Raw genomic sequence first — 18,078 nt, forward strand, 5'->3', positions numbered from 1 at the left:
CGGAACTTTGACGGTTACCGACCTCGGCTGCGCTGCTACTCCGTCTTCTGCCATGATGATTCTGACACCATGTATCGTTTTGTGTTTGCGTTAGTTGAATGTTTATGGACGCATTCGCTCCGGGTTCCATGTACAGAAACGGACACTGCAGTAACAGTTGAAGAGATAATGGCTTCACTTTATTGTTTGGCTTCTAGGACATCTTGGCGGTAACATCGTACAACACTGCGCATGTCTCGCGCGTACATTCACACACATAATAGTGACGTAGTTCACAGTCTATTAATATGTATCATGTGACGATCACATGATAGCAATATCGACACAGGGTCTATTGCAACAAGGTATTACGGCCCATCAAACTCCAACATGCCACTCTCCTCACGGGCGGCTATCAGCATTCATTCGCCAGCCTAATTTTGTTAACGGTCTTACTTTTATTTTTAATGTGCTTTCTATTTTTCGCGGTTTTTTTGTAACATCAGTTGCTTTAATTTATTTTAAAGCAAGTTCTCCTCATAATACTTTAATAGAGATCTATGCTGGTTTAGAATCAAAAGCAAAAGTATAGAAACAGCCTGGCCGCAGTGCGAATGGAACATCGAAAGTGCATCAAAGACAGGAGCCTTGTTCTCATGTCACTGTAGTATACTGTATAGAACATGGCTTCGTTTTTGCAGGCAACAGAAGTTTGCGGTGTGTGTATAGGTTGGAAACTTAATAATACAACCGAGAGTTGCTTTGCATTTTGCAAGAATTTTCACTGGCCAGTCTGGAGACGTGCTACTGCTAGCCGGTTTCTACCAACCCTGCAGAATTTTTACTCACACCTGTCGGTCGGTCAGCCAATTTGGCTATCCCAGCATGTATACCTGTCAAGAGAGAATTATTATATTTATGTATCTATTATTTGTTTATATTTGTCTATTTTTGTTCCAGTAATAGACGGACCAGCACAGGCCACCCGACAGCTTCCACCTCCCATCAATTATCAGAAAGCATGGCCGACAGCTTTCTGGATGACTCTTCCATGGCCATGTCAAGTTTCTCCACTGACGCTGCAAGTGCAATGTCTGCATCCTTTCGACAAAGCAGGGGACCATGGAACCTCAACTCACTTTGCGAGGAAAATGGCATCACTCCTCTCCCAACTGAGGACGAACCAGATGGCCACGCTCTATTCTCAACAGCCCCAACTGTGGTTGCGCCAGTAGTGGGGCCACAAATTGCTCGATCATCTTCTTTTTCAGTGTACACCACATTATCAAGTTCTACTATCAGTATCACAACTAACAGCACCACTACTCAGCTGCCTCATGTCACACCATCGCTTCAGAGAAGGGAGTCGCCAGTTTTGGATGTTCCCTTGGTATGTGACAAGTGCATCTGTGCTGTTGTGTTCCTTTTGGTTTTCTCCTTTGTATTACAGTGGAACTTTGAGACAGCCAAAAATCTTTTTTTAAATCAAGTCTTCGAAAGCTCCCTTTTATAATGGAGGTAAATTTGCAAAGGTTTTGAACAGAAAATCGCAAAAAGCAAGGTCTTAAACGGACCAGCCCCCGTAGCGCAGTGGTTAGCGGGCCGGGAGGTCATGGGTTCGAATCCCATCAGGGCCATGTGGGTTTTTCGGGCTACGGCCGGCTCCTACCCAGAGTGGAAGTGCTATGGTTCCAATGGGAAGGTTAGGATCACACAGCCGAGTGTCATTCACATTCACTTAACGAATGCGACTTTGAGGGTGCTCAGGTTCTGTACACCTGACCAACACCGCAGGTGCGGCAGTTCTCGGGCCTCTGGTTGACACCAGGATATATTATGACAGTAAGCGTAGAGTGCTGTCTTAATATCACGTAGTCTCAAGCCAAATTGGAAATCCAAAGCATCATTATAATCATCCTCATCTCATTAATCATCCAAAATTATAAATTGTCCTTGCTCTTGTGGTCCTTCATGCCCGGAGCTCTCATGGTGACCTAGGTCTCAGTGTTCCTGTTCGATCCTTTCCTGAATAGTAGTTCTGCTGTCAGTCTTCAACGTGTGACGTTCTGGGGGGTCGACGGAGGGACGTAGTGGCGGTCTGCTCTCTGGAGGGGACGCTCACTCAGTCTGGCTCCGCGACACAGTCAATGTTGTTAGTAGGGGGCATAGTAGGTAGTGGGCTGCGTCCGTTAGCTCGGAACAGACCCACTACTAAACACCGTCGAAGTGACTCGGCAGAAGTGCAGTGTCATCTTCCGAGGGTAGCCTACCGCAGCGACCCGACATCCCCCCCTGGAGCGTCTGTAAAATCGACAAGTCTGGCTGCGGAACGCAATTCAGATGTGGACTGAGCAGGGACGGGGCGGTGTGAGAGCACAGGTGTAAGGACAAAGAAAGAAAAAGTCTTAAACGGGGGGATGGGGGGGGGGGGGGTCTCAGAGGGGGGGTTCCACTGTAATACTATTATAAATGTATTCATACATTACATTTTCATTGTCAGTTGTTATTGTTACGGCAAGTCAACAACTCACTGTTTCAGCTGTAGTGTCAAAAAAATGGTCCGACGTTTCAAAAAGCAGTAGTGTACATTAAAATCTGTTCTGACAGGAAATTCTTTTCTTACTATGTACAGGTCTGTGACTGAGTATGAGATTAGAAATATTAAGCAGAAGAAGGACTGTTCGATTATGCTGGACTGACTTCACAGTTTTCCGGTTGAATTGGCAGACTTTAATGTATGAGTATGTGTGTATGTTTTTCCTCTTTTAATTTTATAGAACTTCTATGCTGCAGAGGTAAGTAGAACTGATGTCAGGAAAAGCGGGCTGCTGTAATTCTTATACGACCTTGCTTAAAATTCTGATTTTGATCTCTTGTGCATGAACATTCTTCATCTTTTTCTTTAAAATATGAAACTGAGAATGTTGAAATTCGAACTGAGAAATGAAGTGTGCTTCACAGGCGCCGAGAGTTCTCGTCAACAGTCAGCGAGAAAACTGTCCCAGAAACCATGCACAGTCAGAAACCGACCCCTCTTCCATCTTCTTTGGTATGCTGACGCCACCTCGCAAAGATGACTTGCGTCCAAATCATCATTTTGTCACAGGTCCAGGTAAGAACAGATACTGGTGGGCTGGGGGCTTCTGCAGAGAGCAGAGTCGGTCTTTTAAGTCCCGGAAAGATTGAAGATTCACACGTTGTAGCATACAGATACTTGCACATACATGTCAATATAACACTTACCTCGACAGTACTATTCTTGCACATTATCTATTATAGGCCGAAAAAATTGGACAAAACGCTGAGTGGGTACAATTATCTCCCATAACCATGCGCCACCGTGGATCCCAAGCACTGTCCGAGTGCTTCCCCCTTACAGGATGTAGGTGGCGCGTCCTCTTTCTTTTTTCGCGCGTGTCAGACCGGCTGTGTTTCTGCTACGCTCCCGGATTATTTTGGACTAAGAGGCTCCTTTTCTGTGTGGACTATCACCTGTTGGATTATTGTGTGTTATTCCACTTCTGGCTTGAGGCTACGTTGTGTTTCCTTCAACTTGTGCCTCCGTTTTTGTGTGGCGGACTCGGCGTGCCTCCCGTCCTACTTCGTGGTGACCGGTCGTCTGCTTCTCGTTTCGCCGCATTCACTTGAGTATTGACCTAAATTTTCTTTGAATTTTGTTAATTCTCGGTCTTAAGGGTACGTACAGGGCGAGGTAGGATGTCTCGTCCTGTTTTGGGCTCTGGTTCTACGGAACCAGAGTCTGCCGGGGGCAACCCTTCTCCGGGCGCCCAGCGTCATGTTTTACGCACGGAGAAGGGGATCTTTCGGCGCTCCGACTCTCCCTCCCCAAACGCTTTGCGTTTGCGGCGAGGGAGGGCGGAGAAAGCCTGTTTGAGCAAGCTCAATGCGAGCTTGCTCAAACAGGCTGGGCTTGAGCCTGGGACTTCGGGCGGGGCTGCGCCGTCGAAGGTTCGGGGAAGGTCGAGGGGAAAGAAAAAGCTTCTTTCTCCTTCTCCTTCAGTGGAACAGGCTTCCCCCCCTTCGACGCCGTTGTCCGGCCCTCGGTCTCAGGCTTCAGCTCCTCCCGGTTTCAAGCCTGGGGGGAAGGTTTCCTTCTCCCCCCTGGCTCGAATCCGGGGGCAGGTCGATTCCCAACCCTCTTTGGGGGTTGGTGAATCCGATCTAGGGGCTACTGGAGAGACTCAGGTTTTGACAGCCAACGGCCATACCACGTTGAAAACACCGGTTCTCGTCCGACCACCGAAGTTAAGCAACGTCGGGCCCGGTTAGTACTTGGATGGGTGACCGCCTGGGAACACCGGGTGCAGTTGGCATTAAAATCTTTCTTTTTCCGGTGCCTCTCCTGTGCCCTCCTCGGTTTCCACCGCTGTGGAAGCCAGGAGGGACACGGGTCCTCCTCTGAACTCCCTCGCTGGGTCGTCTGCTGCTGTTTTGACAGTAGTTTCGGCCTCCTGGGGGGGGAGATCGGAGGAGATGACGGGGTCTCTGAATTCCCTCCCCGCTGGGGTTGGGATGCGAATTGACCCCGTTCAGGGCGGTCCTGTGGGGGCAGGGGTTTCAGGCTTCGTGCCTACGACCACTGCTACTACGGTTCCCTCTGACGTCCGTGTGACTGGTGGCTGTCCCTCTTGAAACGCTCCGGCCGACTAGTTACTGGACGTGGAGGTGTTCGACAGAACGTGGTACTTCTGTCGAATGGTCAGGGCGACGGGAACATTGTTTCTGTTGCTCAGACCGACACCTCCGACCGGACCGTCTTGACCCCACGCCATTCCTTAGCGTCTGGTGTTCGGGTGACGGATGGTCCGGACCAAGGGTCCGGAACGTTCCAGGCTTACGGGTCGGGATCGAACCGGACCCACGGGTCCCGACTGGACTTGACCTCCGGGTTTGGTCCGGACGGGACCCATGGTACGGGACCGTACGTGCGGGACAGTACCTCTGGCCCTTGCCGGACCCCCCGGACCTACGGGTCCGGATGGTACGGTACGGGACCAGTGTTTCGGTCGGGACCGGACCACCCGACCACCTCTGTTGGTCTGGGTGGTCTGGCACCGAACCGGAACACACCGGACCTACGGGTCCGGAGGGTACGGTACCGGACCAGTGGTCCGGTCGGGACCGGACCACTCGACCAACTCTGTTGGTCCGGGTGGTCTGGCACCGAACCGGACCATGCCGGACCTACGGGTCCGGATGGTACGGTATGTCCACGTCCGGACCGAGCCACCCGAACACTTCTGTGGGTACGGATGGTTCGGTACCGAACGGGAACGGGACCTCCGGATGGTACGGGACCGGACCGAATCTACGGGTTCGGATGGTCCGGTACCGGACCACCCGACCACCTCTGTTGGTCCGGATGGTCTGTCACCGAACCGGACCATACCGGACCTACGGGTCCGGATGGTACGGTAGGTCCACGTCCGGACCGAACACTTCAGTGGGTACGGATGGTTCGGTGCCGTACGGGACCTCCGGATGGTATGGGACCGGACCACAGGACCGGAACACCGGACCACCCTACCGGATCGGTCCGGACCACCCGACCACCTCTGTTGGTCCGGATGGTCTGGCACCGAACCGGACCTACGGGTCCGGATGGTACGGTATGTCCACGTCCGGACCGAGCCACCCGAACACTTCTGTGGGTACGGGTGGTTCGGTGCCGAACGGGACCTCCGGATGGTGCGGGACCGGACCGGACCTACGGGTCCGGATGGTCCGGTGCTGGACCGGTGGTCCGGTCCGGACCGGACCACCCGACCACCTCTGTTGGTCCGGATGGTCTGGCACCGAACCGGACCATACCGGACTTACGGGTCCGGATGGTACGGTGTGTCCGGACCGAGCCACCCGAACACTTCTGTGGGTACGGATGGTTCGGTACCGAACGGGACCTCCGGATGGTACGGGACCGGACCGGAACACCAGACCGGAACACCGGACCACCCTACCGGACCGGTCCGGACCACCCGACCACCTCTGTTGGTCCGGATGGTCTGGCACCGAACCGGACCTACGGGTCCGGATGGTACGGTACGTCCACGCCCGGACCGAACCACCCGAACACTTCTGTGCGTAGGATGGTTCGGTGCCGAACAGGACCTCCGGATGGTACCGGACCTACGGGTCCGGACCTACGGGTCCGGATGGTCCGGTGCGGGACCACCCGACCACTTCTGTTGGTCTGGATGGTCTGGCACCGAACCGGACCATACCGGACCACCGGACCTACGGGTCCGGATGGTACGGTATGTCCACGTCCGGACCTAACCACCCGAACACTTCTGTGGGTACGATGGTTCGGTGCTGAACGGGACCTCCGGATGGTACGGCACCGGACCGGACCACCCTACCGGACCGGATCGGCACCCCCGACCGGACCGGACCATTTCTTTTCTGATCAGACCCGATGGGTTCCTGTTCAGTCTATAAATGGCGGGGGTTCGTTGGCTGGGCTGACCCAACAGTCGCAGGGTTGTTGTTTTTCTCCCCCTTCGGCTGCTGGAGACGTTTCGTCTTTGGGGCAGGGGTCTTCGCGGCCTCTTGCTTCTGTGGGCGTTTCTTCACAGCCTGCTTCATCGCTTTCGGCTCTTCCCCCTCAAGCTCCCTACACTCCTGCTTTTGAGGAGTTGTCGGGAAGTGAAGAGGAGAGTGAGTCGGAGGACGATAGGGAGGAGGATCAGGGTCGCCCTGAGGTTAACACTGAACCTCTACCCTTGCCGGTTTCTGATGGAACTTCCGAAGCTATGCTTCGTACTTTCCAACAGTACATGACAGACATCACGCGGCGTCTTGACGTCACGGATGCCTCTCTTAAGCGTCTGTCGTCTAGTGTTGACACACAGGACGTGGACCCGGGGTCTGAGGACGAGAGGCAGGAGGCTCGTCCTCGCACAGCTAGAAGGACGTTTGAACAGTTTCAGGACGTCCTTCCCTGAGACGCCCTCTCGTCCTTTGAGTCCGCTTCGGCCCGGGCGCGGGAGGCTCACGCCGCGTCTGCCGGCGGCTCGTTTTATGAACGATCCGGCCGCCGGCAATTCGCGTTCCACCCTAGTCTAAGTGCCACGGTGGAAGCGGCAGCACATCGCCTGAGGAGTACAGATTCACGTGCAAACGCGACCTATGTTCCTCGGGAGGACGCGGGTTCAGTGCCATGCTTTCCTTCGGGAGGCGCACCTCCACTGTTTCCTCGTGTCCAATCTGTTTCGTCCCTCCCTTTTCCCTTTGACTCTCGAACTCTCCCTTTCCAGACTTCGAGTGTTTAGGGTGGGGCTGACGGTGATGTGTTCGTTGGGGAGGTGCCTTCGGTCAAGAAGGTGGAACTGAGCTCTGCTTCGTTCCACAATCTTGAGGCCACCGTTTCTTCCACAGTCGAGGCCCAATCACAGGCCTTGACATGGATGAGCACGCTGTCCACACTGTTGGACCCTCCCAATCGGGCAGAGTCCGATTCCACTCGGGTCCTTGACACGGTTCGAGTGGATCGGGCTTTGCATGCCGTGCGATCGTGCGTGACGTCTGCGGCAGAATTGGCCATTGGAACACGGGTCCACTTTATTGGCCCTGTTCCGTGATCATTTTCTGCCTACTTCTATAGTGCCTCCGGATATGAGGAAGAGTCTGAGGAACACGTTTCCTCAGCCTTCTTCCCTCTTTCATCCGGACACTGTTCGTTCTGTGGTGGAGTCCACACGCCAGAGGAACACTGATTCTCTGATGGTTGGCCTCGCTGCTTCGGCGACGGCGGCGGGGAGTAAGAGAAGTGCTACAGTCACCTCCAGCTCCCAGCCTCAGAAGAAGAAGAAGAAGCCAGTTTCACTGCCTCCTTCTTCCTCCTCTTAGACGCCTGTTGCGTTCCCAAGCAAGACGAAGGGTGCTCAGACAGGTAAGGGGAAGCAGCACCACCAGGGGGGGTGGTCGCAAGCCTGCGCCTGCCCGCCAGCAGAATTTTCAGTGAGTCCCGGCCCTACGTTGACGCCCCCTCAAGTTGCCCCTCTTTCGTCCGGCGGTTCCCTTTTTTCGGGCCCGCGGCATGTGGGGCAGACTGGTCTCCAACCAGTTTTTCTTGAGGGTGGTGTGGTCGGGGTTTTCTCTACCGCTGTCGTCACAACCTCCATTGTCCGCTCTACCTTGGACGTTCCCCCCTCCTCGAGAGCCTGCCAGATGGCAGGCTCTTCAGGACGAGGGAACTCGTTGGTCGAGAAGAAGGCGGTCTACCCCCTTTCTCAGCCTTCTCTGGGGTTCTGCTCCCGCCTGTTCACCGTCCCCAAAAAGGACGGCCGGTTCAGGCCGGTGTTGGACCTCTCCACCTTGAACTTGTACCTTCACAGGTGCAAGTTCAAGATGGAAACCCCTTCGTCGGTCCGGTTGGCCATCCGGCCAAACGATTGGGCCATGTCTGGGACCTCCAGGATGCTTACTTCCACATCCTGGTGGCCCCGGGGTACCGACATCTGCTCCGGTTCGTTTGGGAGGGCACGGTGTTCGAGTTTCGGGCCCTCCCATTCGGCCTGTCCTTGGCCCCTCTGATTTTCAACGGGGACAACAACACCACATGCTTAGCTTACCTTCGCCACCAGGGGGGCACCAATTCTCGGTCCCTCTCCCTGTTGGCGGAGGAGATTCTGCTCTGGTGCCAGACCAATCAGGTCCGGATGTCAGTCCAGTTCGTTCCGGGGAAACTGAACGCCCTGGCCGACATTCTCAGTCGGGGCGATCAGGTTCTCTCCACAGAATGGACCATCGCTCACAACGTTCTACAGCGTCTGTGGGCAAGGTGGGACCGTCCTCTGATCGATCTGTTCGTAACTCGATTCAGCGCTCGGCTTCCCAGGTACGTCAGCCCCTTTCGAGACATGAATGCGTTCCACTTGGACGCATTCACTCTCTTGTGGAGGCTCCTCGATGCTTACGCCTATCCCCCGACATCTCTGATTCCGAGGGTGCTGGCAAAATATCTGCAGGAACGACCAAGACTGATTTTGGTCGCGCCTTACTGGCCAACAGCTCCGTGGTTTCCAGATCTTCGCGGTCTCACCCACGTAGACCCTCTACCTCTGGATCTGGACGGGGGAGGTCTGCTCCAGCCTCGATCATGCCTCCCTCATCCACGTCCAGAGAGTCTGTGCTTGACCGCATGGCTCTTGTGCGCTCCAAACTGCTTGCACTAGGATTGCACAAGAGTTCAGTAGAGTTTTCCTTGAACGCTAAGAGGCGATCAACTAATCAGCTCTACGACTTACGCTGGAGAGCTTGGGCCACCTTCGCCTTGTCCAAGGGGATAAAGCCGCTTTATCCCTCAACACAGGACTTGGCCAACTTCCTGGTGGAAGTGTATCAAAAGAAGAGTCTTTCTTCTAAGACTCTTCTTGGATACAGATCTGCCATCGCTTCCACGATTGCGGCCGCTACTGGTCGCAGAACTGAACACTTGATCAGGTCCTCCCTCATCGCTAATGTCCTTTCGGGTATTAGCAATGCAGCGGTGTCTAAACCTCGGGTTTCATTTCCCAAGGGGGATGTCTTTCTGGTCCTCAAACTCCTGCGTAGCAATGAGTTTGAACCCCTGGCAGGCATCAGTATCAAGTTGCTGATTTTTAAGACTAATTGTTCCTCATCGCTTTAGCCACTTGCCGTAGACTCAGTGGTATTCAAGCTTTGAGTGGCCTGGACTTTGACATTGAGTTCACCACACAGCAGTGGTTGCTAGCATGGTCACGTCAGTCTAAGGTATGTTTCTTGGGTATATTTTCTTTTACGGTAGTACTGTTCGAAAATTGCCTGGGTATCTTAATCCTTGGATTTAAGTGATTTTGATTAAGGAGTTTAATACTCTACATATCACCCTCACACCACTCTGGTATTCTGTGCAAGAATAGTACTGTCGAGGTAAGTGTTATATTGACTGTAAGGCTTCTTTTTAAGCCTACTGTCTATATGATACTTACCGAGACAGTACTATTAGAGTTTCCCTCCCGCCTCCCCTCTTGATATGTTATGGGCTTTTTGAGGGTCTGCAGCTCATAAAGAAAGAGGACGCGCCACCTACATCCTGTAAGGGGGAAGCACTCGGACAGTGCTTGGGATCCACGGTGGCGCATGGTTATGGGAGATAATTGTACCCACTCAGCGTTTTGTCCAATTTTTTCGGCCTATAATAGATAATGTGCAAGAATAGTACTGTCTCGGTAAGTATCATATAGACAGTAGGCTTAAAAAGAAGCCTTACAATTTTGAGGATGTCTAAATAATTTTGATCAACATGCTAAACAATTTTCTGTCCGCCCTAAAAAGTATCTGTTTTGGGTTGATGTGGTTTTTTTTCTCTTATGTTTTTTAAACAAAGTTTTGTTTGTAAACGGAATGGGTATCATAGTTTCATGATGGCAAAACAGTTGTTACGGCTTATCCTAAGCTCTACCTAATCATATCTTGTTATGTTTTCTTTCAGATTACTTTGAGCACATATCAGAAGAAGTGATACTGCATATATTTAGTTTCCTGACTCGGCCATCCTTAGCAAGGTGCATGAGAGTTTGCAAGAAATGGCACAGAGTGGGGTAAGTATGATAACCCTCACACCATTTCTGTACAGCACAGCTGGTTCTGATAAGATGTTAGAAAAAATGTCTGTTGATGTTCCTTTGTGCATAATGATGGAAAGTTGTTGCTTGAATATTTTATTTATTTACGAGGATTTATATCGCGCACGTATCTCACCACATAAGGCGACTCAAGGCGCATGTTACCTATTAATGCCGTGTGAGATGGAATTTTTTACACAATATATCACGCATTCACATCGGCCAGTAGATCAACAGCCTATAGGCGCTGCATCCACCTTTCACGGCCTATTATACCAGGTCACACGGGTATTTTGGTGGACATTTTTTTTATCTACGCCTATACAATTTTGACAGGAAAGACCCTTTTGTGAATCGTGGGATCTTTAACGTGCATACCCCAATGTAGTGTACACAAATACAGGTTCTTCCATGTTCCAGATCATGTTCACAAAATGTATTCTACATATATTGCTTCTAAAGTTTCACAGTTTGTATGATGTAAAATAATACTTGTAAACCTTGTGCTTGTACTTAAGTTGTAGTTGTGGATAAGATGTCCAGTTTGATAATCCTGTCAGCAGATCAGTATGTCCATGATTTCAAATAATGACGAGTGTGTCAGTACTTGATTGAAAAAAAGAAAAAAAGTGTGTCAATTGAATGAATGTGTCAGGTTTGTACTGTTAAAAAAAACAAAATTTAAAAATAGATTGAAGACGTGATACTGCTGAATAATTCCACAGTCCCTTGAAACAGACTCAGACATGTAGACCTAAAGCATTTGAACTTTACCTTGCCATAAATATAATGTTGAATGAGAGCTTGCTTAGTTTTATGTATGCTTTTTTCTGTCAATCTTTTCGGGAATGTCTATCTATTTATTCAGCTGTATGTTTTTGCATCTTTGGCGGTAAAGATATTTAAAATGTGTTGTTTTTTTAAATTCAGGAGCGACGAGTCACTTTGGAGGCGGGTGGACTTGGCGCAGAAAACAGTCAAACCCAGATCCCTTGGTCAGTTAGTGAGAAGAGGAACCACACACCTAAGATTGGCCAAAGCAGAGGTAAGTAAACCTGCGACTGTTCAAACATTCTAGTCTAAATCTGTCCTTTCTGTACACGCTGGTCAAAGTGCTTTTAGTTATGCGCTATAGAAATCTCCTTAATAAATAAATAAATAAATAAAGCTGTTGGACGTTTGGGATTATATGTGAACCATCTTTTCAAACCCATAGCTAAAACAAATTAAGACAGTTCACCGTGCAATAGTCAAGATTTTCGTTTGTGCTCCATCGATTTCATTTTGATATGATAAGAAAATGTTTGTTCATAATACATAAATATGGACAATTTTCCCTTTGGGCACTATAATGCATTGCTTTTGAAACAAAAACAATGATTAGATGAAGAGTGACTATTGTGATGTTTTAGGTAAGACTAAGAGAGCCACTGTCCTAGTTCATCCTTTTGAATTTATTTCACATTGCGTTGTCGTTTTGTGCAGATGAAGGGGCGCAGAATCAAAGATATTTACGGCAGACCTGAAGAAGGACCAAGGTAATTTTCGTATTCATCAGACATGGGATTCTTCCGTAAAATTACGGAATTCCGTAAATTTTTAGGCTCCAGGGATCATTCTTGAGATTTGTGCAAATCCGCTGAGAAAATTTTGGGGTATATGTAGGTATAGACCCAAGTTTTTCGGCCGGTCCGCTGATCGTGACGCTCCATTCCATACTATTCTTGAACGGTTGGTTCCTAAAACGGTCAGACTGTTGCTGGTCGATCTGTATGGGAACGCGCTCTGTGTCTTTGTCTCCTACAGTCACCGTTTCAACGTAGCTATCGGGGATTCAGTATAAGCATACCGTATGAGAATGATTCGGCGCCATTTTTACATCGCTTCGAGCCACTTGCCAAAATGATGAGGAAGCTAAAGCGAGACGAAACCGTTCTATCCCGGGAAATTGACCAGCAGAAGTACAAGAAAAATCTCTGGAGATTCGACTGGCTCGATGAAGTTGTATCATTGAGCTGGAAATACGAGAAAGGCCAGAAGACACAAGACGTGAAACTGAAAGTTGGCGATGCTTTTGCTAAAATCAACTTGCCGGGAAAAGCTCAGTGCACTTTGTGCAACGATGTTAATGTTATCAACTACGGTGCCAATGGTAAGACTGCCCTCAAAAGCCACTTGAAAAGCAACAAGCACCTGACTATCCTGAAAACCCAGTCGTGTAATCAGTCACTGGGGTCGTTTGGCACCGACAAGGTCAGAACATTGAAACCACACCGTCACACGCCACCACCCCCCCCCCCCCCATCCCCGCCTCTCTCTCTCTCTCTCTCTCTCTCTCTCTCTCTCTCTCTCTCTCTCTCTCTCTCTCTCTCTTTCTTTCTCCTCCTTATTTTGAGTCTTAGCGTAAAATTAATTTGAGAAACATGGGAAGGAAGAGAAAGGGGGGGGGGGGGGGGGGGCTATGATTAAGCTGAAATATGCATTTCAGGGCCATTTTTGTGTGTCTAAAACACTAAAAACCTTCAGCTTCTGGGGGCTTCGCCCCCACTAGACCCCAACCTTTTTTTTTCCTTAATTATCACTTTTTCTGAATCCCATGTCTGATTCATTGTTATGCCAGTGTGTAGTTAAAAAGGGCCGAAAACCAATAGCTTCTGCTTGACATGGGTTGGTTATGCACCTGAGTGACTTCATTTATTCCACTGTGAAATGAAGACAGTAGAGCAGATTGTAGAAGCACACATAGTTTTAGTACAGTGGAACCCCCTAGTTTTCCAGATTTCTCATTTAGCTTCTGTAAAAAAAAAAAAAAATTTTTTACATGTTTTTATTTCTTTTTGGTACACGACATCAACATCAGACAGCAACATCAAATAGCATCAACCATACAAAACTATGCATCTTCCAACAACAACAAAATTAATTAAAAAAAAAAGAATTAATTTAAAAATAAAAAAATTTAAACCGGGAAAACACACTAAAGCATACAATCACACAGCCCATATTCAATACATTTCTAAATTATGTAAACAAGCTCTTCGTCTCCTTTTTACATTTAGTCAAGTTTTGACTAAATGTTTTAACGTAGAGGGGGGAATCGAGACGAGGGTTGTGATGTATGTGTGTGTGTGTCTGTCTGTGTGTGTGTGTGTGTAGAGCGATTCAGACCAAACTACTGGACCGATCTTTATGAAATTTGACATGAGAGTTCCTGGGAATGATATCCCCGGACGTTTTTTTCTTTTTTTCGATAAATACCTTTGATGATGTCATATCCGGCTTTTTGTAAAAGTTGAGGCGGCACTGTCACACCCTCATTTTTCAATCAAATTGATTGAAATTTTGGCCCAGCAATCTTCGACGAAGGCCGGACTTCGGTATTGCATTTCAGCTTGGTGGCTTAAAAATTAATTAATGACTTTGGTCATTAAAAATCTGAAAATTGTAAAAAAAAAAAAAATTTTTTTAAACGATCCAAATTTACGTTTATCTTATTCTTTATCATTTTCTGATTCCAAAAACATATAAATATGTTATATTCGGATTAAAAACAAGCTCTGAAAATTAAAAATATAAAAATTATTATTAAAATAAAATTTCCAAAATCGATTTAAAAACAATTTCATCTTATTCCTTGTCGGTTCCTGATTCCAAAAACATATAGATGTGATATGTTTGGATTAAAAACACGCTCAGAAAGTTAAAAACAATAGAGATAAAGAAAAGCGCAACTACTTCCCCGCTCTTCTTGTCAATTTCACTGCCTGTGCATCGAGCGGTGGACTGACGATGCTACGAGTATACGCTCTTGCTGTAAAAATGCAGTTAGTTCAGTTTCATTCTGTTAGTTCGACAGCTTGACTAAATGTTGTAATTTCGCCTTACGCGACTTGTTTATGTTTCTATTTGATTATTTTGTAAAACTACTCTTCTGTAAATATTGCTCCCTTTTTAGGCTCCCTTCTTTTTGAGACCTGATTTCTCAGGGTTTTAAAAGGGGGTTTCCACTGTAATGTTCTCTTGTACCCAAATATCTTTGATAGAATTATTGTCACCAGTGAAGTGTTGCTTCTGATTCCAGGATGAGTCGCCTTCAGTACCTTGACCTGAGTATGGCCTCAATCAACAAGGAAATGCTGGCCGACATCTTCGCTCACTGCAAGCAGCTACGCAAAGTCAGCCTGGAAAACGTCCCTGTCAACGATACCGTCTTCCAGTGAGCATCACGTTTTGTGGCTGTTTAACATTGCAGGAAAATTGGCTGGTTTATGTTTTCAGAAATTGATGAAAAGCATTATGAGAGGAAGCTTCAGTAACAAATGTATTTGAAAATGGAGTTGTGCGACATTTTTATATATTTGCTCATTTACAATTACATGAAGACTCGAACAAATCAGATCACAAGCATACGTCCACCATGGCTTGAGGGCAGTTCTGTACAATGGAAACTTCAATTGATCATGGTAACCTCTCTGAAAAAAATTGTAGACCTTCCTTTCTTCATTTGAATGACTTTGCTTATGCCAGTTATGGAAACTACGTGATGGAGGAAACTTCAAACTTCAGTTATTCAAATAATAAAACCTTCCTGAAAAAAATTGAAGCACCTTCATTTCTTCGTTTGGACCGCTTTGTTAATGGAAATATTTTGCAAATGTATATTTGACTGCTGCAACTCTACCCTTTAAACATGTATTTTGTTTATTTTTGTCCAGCTTGCTGTCGGAAAACACTCACCTTGACACCCTGAACCTAGTCATGTGTCAAGGTGTGACCGCCAGTGGACTGATGCCTCTCTTTGCTCACTGCAGAATGTAAGTACAGTGTTCCCCATCTTTACAATATTGTTAAGTATGATACCTGTAGAAGAAGAAATGCTTGAAAGTTGAGAGACAGCTACCGGCTTTAACTTGTGATGAACGTTAAGGCCTTCCTTAATTGAGCCCAAAGTTAACTTTGCTTATACTTCGCAAAGTCATTTTACTAAAAATTAAGTTTAAAAAACAAAAGATCTGTACTCACCGATACAAGAATTAAGTGCCAAAGCTTTGTGCAGTAAGCTTCGTGTAGTAGACTCTACGAAGTCGACTTCACCCAATTAATATCAGGCTTTTCGGGGACTGATGCATTGAAGTACAAAAATTGGCTAAATCAATATCATACGAATTCAGAATGTAATCATGTATATGGGTCATTCTCAGAAATGGTGGTACAGTGAGAGTGAGAGGGGTGACACATTTGAAATCATGAAAAAGTAAATTAAAATTATTTCTACCAAGACTTTTTTCATCTGAATCTATTCCTGAGACATTAAAGCATTGTTGTATGTTTATAAAAATGGTTTCTATACGTTGGTGTTGTTTTTGTGTGCTTTTCAATTGCGAAGTTCGGCCGTTTCCGGATCGCCGAAGCGTTACACGACTTTCGTGATCAACGATATGTTCAGTCTCATGGCTAAATGCAAACATGCAAACACCAACAAATTACTGCAATCGACAGTCAGGACTTCAGTATTGGACGTAGCAACACATCTTTGCAAAAACTCACGCTGAATTTGAAGTTAGGGGCTTCGAACAAACAATTTTGAATGTCGTAACGCATCGTTTCCAGACTCGACGCCCGAACATCGGACAGCAATGTGCTCCATGACTTTGCCACATCACGGCTATTTTTAGCTCTTTGGCGCGCAGGAAGTTCGAACAAGAAAATAGTCCTTTGAATCACAGCCAAATATTCACAGAAAACACCAGAATCATATCATTTGCTGAAACTCATGGCGTCGTTTCCTGACCTACGTCACGACTGAAGATGGTTTTTACTAAATTGTCGAGCCTGCAAAGCTTTGTCACAAACTTACACACCGCGGTTGGCGACAATGTAGCGTCGGAAAGATATCGAGTGCAACAGTTTCTCAACGCGCGAAGTTTAGCGGCAACAAAGTAGCCAAGAAGTTCTCGTATCTTCTGATCGTCGATGTTCGACATTCAACAAGTACTTAAAATGGGTAATCTGAACGCAACAGGAACTTTCAACAAATACAGCAAACTCTGACGAATTGTGTTTTGTGTAGTTATTTTGGGTCAGACAGGTTTTGCCGGCAAGAAAGGCCAAACAGTGCAGATTCATGTCTGTCGCACAGGAACCGAAAGTGGTTCAAGCATTTCGTTTCTGTGTTACAACATTCACCTTAGTCAGTTCCAAATGTCATTTTTTTACCAATATTAGTTGAAGTCCTTACCTTTCATAACTAGAATGCGTTGGGTAGAACACAAAAATACTGCAGAACTGATAAAAAATGCACAAAGGATTGAAGGCTTAGGTGGTTTAAAGTTGGAATTTGGTTTCCATGTTACAACATTCATCACGTAAATACAACACTTTAAAACGTCTCTTATTCAGCAACCAATTACTCTTTTTGTCTAATTTTTGCATTATTATGTATAGCAAACAATAGACTTCATAGTAAAAACAATTATTTTGTATTTCTTGACACTTTATTTTTTACTTTGTATGTAACACTTTGTACCACCATTTCTGAGAATGACCCATATATATACATGGGTGTTACTCTTCCGGCTTTTGCCGGATTTCCGGTTTTTGAAAAAATCTGAAGCCGGAAATTCCGGTTTTCGTTTTTAAAAAAAAAAAAAACAAGCTTCGTTTCGCTAAGTTGAAATAACGAGCAGCGGTTCCGATCCGACTTTTGACACCGGTTCGCGTGCTTTCTCGGTTCGCTCCCTTGGATTTGCCGCCATCTTGCTTATTATGATTTGGTTTCGTCGGTGTCCAGAAACTTTCTTTCAAACTTGAGCATTTTGCTCGATCAAAATGCCTTACATCAGTGATGATGTCGATCCTTCTAAACTTGAAAAACTAGAGGAAGGTGTTACAAACAAGTGGAGGTGGGAATGGTTGTTGGAAAAAAAAACGGTGATGGTGAGGAATATCGAACCTGGCTGAAGAAGCTAGATTTGCCTGGAACGAGTTTCTGCATCTTTTGCTCCAAGACAGTGAAGCCTTGTTTCTTGTCAGACATTTTTCGAATGCTCTAGAATTTTTTTTGAATTATTGACGGTGATTTTGCTTGGTTGATTTGGACAGTAAAGTATCCCATTTGTATTATTTTTGTGGACTTTTTTTGTTTCTGCTTCTTTTCTTCTTGTATGGTTTCTGACTGTGAGAATGCTGGAAATGGCCACTATATGCTTTCATTTTGGCAAATTTGCTTCAGCTTCAGGGGGGCGTTGCCCCCCTGAACCCCCCAACGGGGCGCTGCCCCTGTGCCCCGCCGGGGCCTCAGCGGCCCCTGGACCCCTGCCTTTCAGGTTTTTTGATTTTTCCCATGTATATATACTCTGATAATTACTCATTGCTTCTGAAGAAACTCTACAGAGATGCACCGTACTTTTCGGACTATAAGGCGCTGCCGTGTATAAGGCGCACCCCCTACTTTTAAAAATAAAACTGAAAAAATCCTAGAATAAGGCGA

At 47.1% G+C, this 18,078-nt stretch overlaps 1 protein-coding gene and 1 non-coding gene across 2 annotated transcripts in view; both read left to right on the forward strand.

The window, feature by feature from the left end:
• Positions 1-18,078, forward strand: part of LOC138967052 (S-phase kinase-associated protein 2-like) — a 33,873-nt gene that overhangs the window by 5,767 nt on the left and 10,028 nt on the right. The window contains exons 2-8 of the mRNA XM_070339510.1: positions 940-1,369; positions 2,941-3,091; positions 10,457-10,565; positions 11,520-11,634; positions 12,075-12,127; positions 14,671-14,805; positions 15,305-15,403. Of these exons, the coding sequence (XP_070195611.1) occupies positions 940-1,369; positions 2,941-3,091; positions 10,457-10,565; positions 11,520-11,634; positions 12,075-12,127; positions 14,671-14,805; positions 15,305-15,403 (1,092 nt within the window). The remainder of the gene's footprint in view (positions 1-939; positions 1,370-2,940; positions 3,092-10,456; positions 10,566-11,519; positions 11,635-12,074; positions 12,128-14,670; positions 14,806-15,304; positions 15,404-18,078) is intronic.
• Positions 4,195-4,313, forward strand: LOC138967869 (5S ribosomal RNA). The gene has a single exon (XR_011456046.1). It is a non-coding gene; the product is annotated as a 5S ribosomal RNA (ribosomal RNA).

This window comes from Littorina saxatilis, linkage group LG5, assembly GCF_037325665.1.
Source record: "Littorina saxatilis isolate snail1 linkage group LG5, US_GU_Lsax_2.0, whole genome shotgun sequence".
Lineage (NCBI taxonomy): Eukaryota > Metazoa > Mollusca > Gastropoda > Littorinimorpha > Littorinidae > Littorina > Littorina saxatilis.